This window comes from Apteryx mantelli, chromosome 25, assembly GCF_036417845.1.
Source record: "Apteryx mantelli isolate bAptMan1 chromosome 25, bAptMan1.hap1, whole genome shotgun sequence".
Classification (NCBI taxonomy): domain Eukaryota; kingdom Metazoa; phylum Chordata; class Aves; order Apterygiformes; family Apterygidae; genus Apteryx; species Apteryx mantelli.
In genome coordinates this window covers 8,390,208-8,400,149 of record NC_090002.1, presented here as the reverse complement: position 1 = coordinate 8,400,149, position 9,942 = coordinate 8,390,208, and the positions used below count along the sequence as shown (strand labels likewise).

At 44.8% G+C, this 9,942-nt stretch overlaps 1 protein-coding gene across 2 annotated transcripts; it reads left to right on the top strand.

Moving 5' to 3' along the window:
- Window positions 1-1,244: 1,244 nt before the first annotated feature.
- Window positions 1,245-9,491, top strand: PPP1R15B (protein phosphatase 1 regulatory subunit 15B). 2 transcript variants are annotated; one of them, XR_010886322.1, is made up of 3 exons: window positions 1,245-3,089; window positions 6,106-6,271; window positions 6,452-6,489. XR_010886322.1 is itself a non-coding variant. In XM_067310558.1 (2 exons), exons 1-2 carry the CDS (start codon window positions 1,488-1,490, stop codon window positions 6,662-6,664), a joined length of 1,815 nt encoding a protein of 604 aa, XP_067166659.1. In that variant the 5' UTR covers window positions 1,248-1,487; the 3' UTR covers window positions 6,665-9,491. The 2 variants fall into 2 exon arrangements, 1 of the variants encoding a protein (XP_067166659.1); XM_067310558.1 differs by lacking the exon at window positions 6,106-6,271 and having other exon boundaries at window positions 1,248-3,089; window positions 6,452-9,491.
- Window positions 9,492-9,942: the final 451 nt, after the last annotated feature.

The window sequence follows — 9,942 nt, the reverse complement described above, 5'->3', positions numbered from 1 at the left end:
GGAGCACGCAGAGTCTTGAATCCCCCCCCCCCCCCCGAGCGTCTGGCTTCACCTGCACCCGGCGAGGGGGGGTTCCTCTCCAGGCACCCTGGAAAACGCGAGGGTAAATTACTATAAATAATAATTTATTATTGTGTCTCTGGGTGACTCCGAGGACCGGTAAGGCTTATCTGACTGCTAAATAACCAAGGATGCTCTAACCCTGCGTAAGATCTTGTTTGAGCAAAGAGGGGGCCACAACATCATTCCGTCTTTTCCCCCCACCCACCCCCGGCAATATAATAATTTTCCCTGGACCATAATTACGGGATATACTGACTAAATGCACCCACACTGAATTGAACGTGGAATAGCTTAATTACCAGTTAAAACGGTAATTAATACGCCATTTGGCGTCAACGACTCCCCACTAAAGGATGATTGCAGCTTACTGTCACCCCTGATATTCTGCTCGCAAAGGCAGCTAATTGGCTTTTTCCTGCCCGCGTGGACGCAGGGGGCCGGATGACCGGTTGTAGCGGCTGCCTCGGCTTAGCCCCGCAGGGATTTTGCCTTGCAGTGCAGCAAGGGGGCCGGTTTGCTCGGCGTTTTTCCCCGCGGCGCCTGTCGCTGCCGCCTGCAGCCGGCCTTGGCCCGTGCCCCGCTGCCGTGGGGCTGCCGCCTTATCGCTCTTTGCCCGCGGCCTTTGCTCGCCGCCACCGATAACCAGGCTCCGCTCGGGTGCCTGCGGCTCGTCCCACCCGCTGCGGGATGGAGGGCCCAGGGCGACCTGACCCTCGTGGCGGGGGGGGGGTCCCGTCCCCTCGGGGCAGAAGGCCCCGGGGCCGCCCGCCCCCTCGGGGCCGCGCCGTGCCGCCCCTCGGGGCCGCGCCGTCGGGGCGCCGCGCCCGCCGCTGCAGTTCCCGCGGCGCCGCCAGAGGGGGCGCTGCCGCGCAGCCGCCGGGCGGCGCCTCCCCCCCTCAACACCTTACGGCTGATGCAATCTTCACGCTGAGGAATGGGCGGGTAGGGGGGCGGAGCCTACGCCCTTGGCAACGGCTCCGGAGGGGGCGGGGACCTTAGCGACGGCGCGCCGGAACCCAATCGCCGGCGGCGGCGCGCCGTGACGCGCGGCGCCTCCGCCCCGCCCACGCGTTGCGCGCCAGTGGGCGGGCAGGCGCCTGCGCGTTGGCACCACCCCCCCCCGCAGCGGGGGCTCGCGCCGGCCGTGGGCGGATTTAGCCGTTGCGCCCGTGCTGCTGCCGCCATTTTGTCTCGTCGGTTGCCTTCTCACACCACACCACGCCGCACCGGATCGCCCCGCTCCGCCCCGCCGCCGGACCTGGCTCCCCGCGCTGGCCGCTCCGCAGCCCTCTGCCGCAGCACGATGAAGCCCAGCTGGCGAAGGAAGCCCCCCGCCGCGAGCAACGCCCGCCTCCCCGCCGCCCGTCGCCGGACCCCGGCCCCGCAGGCTCGGCCGCGCCGCTGAGGAGCCCCCGCCGCCGCCCATGGAGCCGAGCGGCCGCGAGCGGGCGAGCCCCGCGCTGGGGCGGGCACAGCCCAGCTCCTGGCTCGGCTTCACCTTGGCCTGGCCCAAGCTGGCCGCCCCGAGCGCGGCGCCCGCCGCCGCCTCGCCGCAGGCGAGCCCTCCCTTCTCCTGGATGCGCCTGGTGTCCCAGCTGCTCTCGCCGCTGCCCGCCTTGCTGCAGCGCCTGCTGCCCGGCCCCGCGCTGAGCAGCGCGCTCTGCCCCGCCGCCGGCGAGCCGCCCTCCAAGGCCCCCCCGCCGCCGCCCCTCCTGCTGCTCTCGGAGCCCGCCGCCTCGCTCGACTGGGGCGAGGGGAAGCTGCCCTGGTCGGAGGAGCCGCTGGAGCCGGGGCCGGAGAGCGGCCCGCCGCCCGCGCAGGCCCTCTGGGGAGCCGGGGTCGTGCGGAGCAGCCTGGTGCCCTTCGCCGTTCCGCACATGGACTTTCTCTCCTACGTGCTGGGGCCCAGTAACCGCCTGGGCTCGGACTACGGCCAGGCCTGCTGTTCCGGTAAGAGCCATCTGCCGCAGCCCCTGAGCGCCGAGGTCCCTATGGAGGCCTGGCGCGGATGCTCGGGTCGGGGCGGCCTGCCGGAAATCGAGCTCCTCCGGACCAAGCGCCTGGAGTTTCTCCAGCAGCGGCATTTGGCGAGCCGGGGCCTGGCTGTGCCTGAGCCGGACCACGGCTATCATAGCCTAGAGGAGGAGCAGCAGCATAGGGGCGCCTGTCGGGAGAAGGCAAGGCAGCAGCAGGAGCAGTGGTGCGATGCCAGGGAGCTGAAGGGTCCCGAGGAGCAGCACGGCGCAGGGAGGCAGCCTGGAGACAGCCGCTTGCAACAGGACCTGAGGAGTTCCCCTGAGATGGCTGCTTTTGAGGGGGAAGCCTTTACTGACGAAGCTGAGGATGACACGGACTCTGAAGCAGAGCAAAACCTGCCAGTTTCAGCCAGGCCTGCTTGTGCTAATAAACTAATAGACTATATCATAGGGGGAGCTTCCAGTGGGGAGGAGAGTGCAGATGATGAGGAAGACTGGGATGATGATGATGGGTTCGATAGTGAAGGGCTCGTCTCGGATTCAGACGCTGGTAGCCAACACGGAGAAAGATTACATCTCTGGAATTCCTTCTACAGTTTGGATCCTTACAACCCTCAGAACTTTACAGCTACCATTCAGACAGCTTCCAGTGATCTCGAAAAGGATATGCCCTGTGGGTCAGACACAGAAGAAGAGGAGGAGGATTCATGGGCAGAGGAGTCTTCAGGCTCTCCTGACGCTAGTTCTGAAGAGGATGAAGAATGGGAGTGTAGTAGTGTGGATGAGACAGAAAACTTGAAACTTTGGAATTCATTCTGTACCTCAGATGATCCTTATAACCCTTTTAATTTCAAAGCACCCTTTCAAACAGCAGAAAAAAAAGGGAAGCCTGGTTTAAAAGTAGCAGAGAGGCCAGGTTTGGTCACTCCTGAGTGTAGTTACTTAACTGTCTGTTCAGTACAGCTGGAAAAGCAGAATTGTGGCATCACAGACTCTGTGCAGCAGGGCATTCTTTCTGGTGAGAAGTGTGGAAGTTCCAAGAGAAAAAAGGTATACTTCAGTTCACATTTGCGTTTTTGTGTTTTGGGAATGCTTTAAAAAAACCAAACACTGTGCTAAGTAGTATGTGAATGGTGATGTCATTTGTGCCGGGATTCCAGCCACAGTGGTAGGCAGATCATGCCCACATGAGCTTATGGTCTAATTATTTGGCTGAAGTCAGTGTACCGCATCTTTTTTTACATGAGGGCAGATTTTGTAATTCAGTGACACGAACCAAATAATTTATTTTTTTTTAATTTCCTTTCTAGACTTTAAATTTTCATTTTAAAGCATAGTTCTCTCTTCATTCTTTATTTAGGTATTATGATGTAGTTTTCCTCATCTGAGAAACAGATGAGAACTGTGTGAGCTACATTTTATTTTCCTCTGGAAAGAATCCTTTGGGTTATGAATGATGTCGATAAAATATTGTGGGACTTCTGTGTGCGTAGTATAATTGAGATTTTAAACATTTAGTTGTAAACATGTAGACCTCTAACAAGGCGACTTAAGTACTTTACAGCAACCATGTGCCTTTTGGGATAGGAAGAACTCTTCTGTTGTGGGTTAACACGCACTACAGTAAGTCATTAAAGTTTTCAATATATATATTAATGCTCCTATTTCTGGTTAAGTGATTGTTACTTGTAATTCAAGGGTGTGTGTTTTTGTTGTTTTTTTTAAGATTTAATCTGGAACTAGGCTTCTGAATACAAATTGGAAGTGTAGTGTGTGTATGAGGAGTTGGCTTGGTAAAAGACTTTCTAATGTGTGGGCTAAAATTTAGGTAAATAGTAATAAATTTAGCTTCTAATAAACCTTATGTTACTACAGATGTACAACATTGCTTTTCAAGGATAATGTACTTCTGAGTATTGCCTGGTATTTCAAACCTTTGTGTGAGTCATGGCTTGTAATACAAAGTCCCTGGATAATACACTTGTGTAACAACTTCGCAAAATAGAAAAGTTGTATAATGCATTCTTAGTGAAGACAAGTGATTGCTCCTTTGAGATACTGGCTTGGAGGTAACCTTGTACTTATTTTTGCTAGGGTAAGCGATGGTTCCAGACTTAACAATTTAACAGACAAACTATTGTATTTCCATCCACCTGGAAAGTACTCTAACTTGAACTGTCTTTGCGAGAGGTATTTAGTAACTAACAGCATCTGTCTGAAACGCTGTAACTTAGCATTGATGAACTCTGCTGTAAGTTCATACTTCCATGGGTTGTCTTGTTGCCTGTTAGAGATGTGGACTTCTTGTTTGCAATAGTAATTTTTTGGCTACCCTACTTTCAAAACAGTGTTCCAATAGCTGTATCATCTTTCTAGTGGCATCATGAAAGAACAATGATCTAGATGCAATATTTAGCATGATGTTACAAAATCCGGTAATTGTACTCAAGGGCATCTTAGACTGATGTAAAAAGGATGAAAGGTAGTAAGTCGCAAAGGGATAGGCTGATGTAACAACTCCGTGTGCTTGAAAGCAGATGCTTAATTAGGCCTGTCTGCAAAACTGAACAAAGATCGCTGGACAATGATTGAGGTGTTCTAAAGAAATCTTCAGGTCATTCATCCTGGTCAAGGCTATTTTCTGTATGTTGTCCTGCAATCAAACAGCAGTATTCTTGTTTTTAAAGCCATAAAACCTGGGAGTGTTTTGTTTCACTTAGGAGTTAGCGAATGTATTAACACTGCTCAAGGAACATGTGGGATCTGATGTGCCACAGAATCTTGTATCAAAAGCAAAACTTTTAATTGCAACTTGTCTGATTAAAAATTAACTTTGGGATGTTATGATCCCTTTCAGAGGGATTAGTAATTTTTTAAGTTTGAAATGTGTAACTGAGTTTAAGCTTACTGGCATGGCAGCAAGCTTGCTTTCTTTCACTTTTCACAGACAACTCAGAAGCAGTTTGGGATCACTGCACTGGAATCACTAGATGGCTTCTTGAGGTTACTTTCAGCAGTCTTTTATGACTGTATCTTCTCCTGGTCATTAACCCTAGAGATTCAGCTGTTCCATAACTTTTATCTATATGTTTTTTGTAAAGGTTAGAAGATGGCACTAGGACAAAAAGCAATCTCACCATATGTGCTTTTTTCCAGCATGAACCAGGTGTGAAACTACGGTTCTATATTAATAAAACATAGGAATGGAACAGTAATATTTTTTTACACCTCTCCAAATTTCTTCTTGATCTTCCAGAAGCTAAATAAAGTATGTAGCCTTTGTGCAGTCTTAAAGTAACTGTACCAGAGCAAATTTACAATGCATGCTGATTATGGAGTCATCCGTATTTGCAACAATTGCCTTGTCTTCAGGAATTAGTCCTAGTCTAAGAGTCGTTGGAATCTTTGAAAGCTAGTTAGTTTTGTCCTTTAGTTCTAAGCCTTTTATATGAAAAGCAATACATAATTCAGCAGGAGTCTAAAGCACAGTTTGGCTTTTGCTTGAAAACAGAAAAGGTGAAATCCTTAGTATAGCAATAGGCTAAGTACTGTTAAGTTTGGTTCTGAGCCTATAGGTTTCTTTGTTTTCTTAATATAGCTTTAATAGCCCTTAAAAAGGGTGTTTGTAGTCTGTCTTAGAGTGATGCTAATGTTTTGCTTCTAGCTTTTTTAAAGTGATAACGAGTGGAAAATTCTGGTTATAGTATATTTTAAAGCACCATGACGTTGTTTTGATTTCCTTGAATGCGTTTAAATACTCTGGAATTTCATACTAGCTCTGAATAGATTGGTTTGTTCCAGTCACGTAGTAATGAGTGTTGCTTCCTTAAATGTAGCATTCCTTTCCTGGTGCTAAAGTACAGGCTGACTCACATGATTACTCATTCTGTAGAACAATGATTTTTTTTTTTTGAAAGATGCTTCAGTAATTAGACCTTGGTAGGTAGCATATTTTTTAGCTTTAAATCAGTGTTCTGACCTACCCTAATGAGTAACCTCCTTGATTAACTATGTCTGTGTAAGGTTCCACTCCAGTACTGATGTCAGGGGGTATGTTATTTCGCAGGGCCACTTGAGTCTGGAACATTGTGTGATCTTCCCTCTGCTTAATGAGGCCTTTTAGACCATAGTTCAGAAACTAAGTTGAGCACTACTTTCAGTAGAGGGAGAAGTCAGCACCTGGAAGTGAGGTCACTTTTAAAGCTGAAGTGTAATTCATCTATTTAATAAAGGTAAGATACGCTATTGTCTAGGTGGTGCAAAGACCTATGTAGCATGAACTGGTTCATATTTCAGGTTTTTTGCTATTTTAGACATTTAATAACCTTCATAAAACATTAGAAATGTATGTGCAAGATTGAGCTCTTTTTGCATGAATGTTTGCTTAATGCTTTAATGCTTGTCTCTTCCAGGTAACCTTCCTTGAAAAAGTTACTGAGTATTATATAAGCAGCGAGGAGGATCGTAAAGGACCCTGGGAAGAACTTGCGCGAGATGGATGCAGGTTCCAGAAACGTATCCAAGAAACAGAAGATGCCATAGGATACTGCTTAACAGTAGAGCATAGACAAAAAGTATTTAATAGACTCCAAGAAACTTACTACAAAAGGCTTGATCTCTTCTAGCACCTTAAAAGATGTGGTAGTTGTGTGACCCTAAGCACTCATGAACACCTTCAAAACAACAAATGGCAGCTGCCTGTGTTTTGAAATGGGGGGGGGAAAAGTGGGATTTTAACACTTTGTCCCAATTTAATATTCAGCCAATGAATTTACCAATGTGTGTCCCATTTTGGTATCTAAACAAAACCTTTTGAGTATCATCGAGGGTAAAGAGTGGTATAATTGCATTCCTTTTAAGTAGCACTTGAAACGGACTGCTTTAGATTAAATCCATTCCAAAAATGCCTTGTCTGCCGTATGTTGAGAAGTGGTGGCTATTAAGTTGGAATTTTGCACTTTGAAAAAGCAAAACATATTTTGAAGGAAATATTTATGGGGCTCAGAACCCAGTTATTGCAGTTTTGATTTAAAGTTTGAAAATGTGTGTGCTACCTTTGTGTTCTTCTGTTTTCTTTAACTTTAAAAAAAAAAAAAAGACATCTTGAATTTTGCTAGCTATTAATGTTAAATTTACTGTGCAAAGCAGGTACTTTTTTCCTTCCTTTTAAGATCCTAATTTTGCATGTAATTTGGTGTTTGAGTGTTTATGTAACATTTACTCTGATGTCTTAATATTTCAGTCTAGAACACTGGGGGGTTCAGGTGAACTCTGGTGCACTATGAGCCCTTTGGTTTGTTTTTATTTAAATAATATCTTTGCCTGGTACTGTTCCAAAGGGTGTTGGCTGCTTGTGCACCAAGGCTGTTTGCTTTCAGGACACTGAAAGGCCTCATCCTGATTGATAATTTAAACTTCAAGGCATGTGTGAAACTATGGGTGATAATCTGAGTTTAGGTGTAGCCACACGTAGGGAACTAAGCCTTAGTTCTTTAGTTACTCTTGAAGTAACTTCACCATAAATTGATTCTGCTTTCTGAAGATGGATTCCAGTGGAGGATTTTTCGTATTTCTGGTATCCAGCGTACTTGCTCTGGTGCTTGTAAGGAGAGTTATCTTTGACTTATGGAAATCTAAGGTTACAAATTTTTGTGTTCTTTACCAAAAGCCAGTATTAATACCTCTGTCTCTGCACTTTTGTTCAACTGCTACCAAAATAACTTTTCACATTTTGGGTCTGGAAGTTGAGAGGTCCTCGGTGGAATAAAAACACTCCTTATTTGTGTTCCCAACTTAAAATATTTAATGATGTTTCAGTCAAAATGAAAAGGCAACACCATTTGGATACACTCTTGGAGCTGAAGGATGTTGGGTGGCTGCTATCTAAGCAGAACTGAGGTAGTGCAATGGAATAAATATCAGACATATCTAAAGGATTCAGATCTGTTTTCATGAAGTTGCTTGAATAAATGATCTGCTACTTAATTCAGCAGCTGACTAGAATTGCTTTACTTTTGGAAGGGGGAAACCTAGACACTTTAGATGCGTAAGCTCAGTGAATTGAAATCTTAATTCAAAAGAAAGGTACGGATACATGGAGAGAAGAGCGTATCCAAATGACAGGCTTCACCAAACTTTACTGAATTTTCTGCTTTATCTTGTGATCTTTCTGGCCATTATTTTTAATTCTGTCTCTAAAATTTTAGAGCTTTGTTTGATGTGTTATTGCATAAAGTATAATCTTTGGATTTAAAAATGATTTTTGTCTGCTACAAGTTAGAAATATTACTGTTATAAAAGTCAGGCTTTAGCAGTGAACTGTAGTAGAGTCATGCAAATTTAAAATATGGCTGAAATTCAGGCGGTCTTAATTGGGTACTTGAAAGCCATGAAACACTTGTTTTTAGTCCTGGTGCAATAAAAAAGTCAGGTTCTCCATTCCTACAGAAGATCTTATCTGTGAAATCTTAATTCAAATCATGCTCTCAAATCCTATGAAAAAGTTTTAATTTCTAGGAGTTTGTTTTCCTATATCATATTTGATAACAATTGTTCAGCTTTTTAGTTAAAAAAGCATGCAGGATGATGAATGTGTTAGAACTATAATAGAAACTTTTTTTGACTTAGAGTCCCAATGTGGCTCATAAGTAAAAATGTTTTTTGTTGCCTTTGGTAAAAACACACGAGTCAGATTTTTTTTTTCCCCTGACTCTGCTAGTTTCTTTGATCTTGGAGAACTTGCTGCTGCTTCAGTTGCTCCAGATAACTCACTTAATTTACTAGTGTTTGTAAGAAGCCTTAGAATGATGTAAATAAACATGCAGATACTGATGCGCTATTTGCAAAGGCTGGGAAAGGACTACAGCTGGAACTGAACACAATACACAAATTAGATGTAAACTAGATTGAAAGCTGCTGCTTCCAAAAGTGCTTCTCGCATCAAAGAAATCCTGTTTTCAGCCTGCAGTGTACTAAGGACTCTGTTCTTCTGTATCTGCCTGGGTAAGTGTGTGTGTCCCTCCCCCCCAGCCTAATGTTTTCCAAGTGTCAAACGTAAGGTGCTAGGAAATTATTCTCACACTAACTTTATGATCAGAAACGTTGAGAAATAAAGCCACTTAAAAGCAAGCTAAGCTTATTTGTCACCATTTTCCCTATAACGGATCTTAAAATGGTCTTGCAGGATGTGTAAGTGGCTTTGAGTGAGACAGTAAAAATAACACTTCTTAAACTTTAAATCAAAACTGTAATTATCAGATTTTATTTTTGTATGATTTAGAGAGAAAGTTAGAAAACCTTCAACATTGGCTTTATACAGATTTTAATTGATTTGTGTCGCGTTTGTTGGGTTTTTATATCTAAAGTTATATTTCTGTATATAAAACTATTCAGAACTAATCTGTAAATTGTAATAAAGATATTTGCAAGATAATAAGTTCTTTTTCTTTGAAAGAAGATACAGGAGATGTCGGGTAACTTTACAAAGCATGATTCATATACGTACTGGATCTGGTGGCAATTGTCTAGACAATACTAAATACTGGTTCTAATCAGCATATAGAGTAGAGATGCAGTGTCCCGGGTGCTGCTTGTTCTTTCAACAAGAGTTGTGTTCTCTGTGTGTGAGCAGTTTGGTGTTTAAAGCTTAAATGTATGTTTAGTTTAGGAGAACATCAAATATTTTTTGTCAGAATTGGTGATAAAGAGCAGGTTGCAGTAGTTTAGAAGCAGGCAGTCTTACCTTTGAACTTCCTTCTGAACCAATAAATCACTATGTGGTTGTAAGGTATACTGATGAATTCAGCTTTTAAGCTAAAATACAAAGTGAATTACACAAAGTGAAATTGCTTGTATTGAAACTGGGCATTGTTTTGCTGTAGGTAATTTGTTGCTTTGATTGAAA

Coding starts and splice junctions, on each gene's coding strand:
- PPP1R15B (XM_067310558.1), top strand. CDS start 1,488: ATGGAGCCGAGCGGCCGCGAGCGGGCGAGCCCCGCGCTGGGGCGGGCA. Junction 3,090..6,451: donor GAAGTTCCAAGAGAAAAAAG/GTATACTTCAGT, acceptor TGTCTCTTCCAG/GTAACCTTCCTTGAAAAAGT.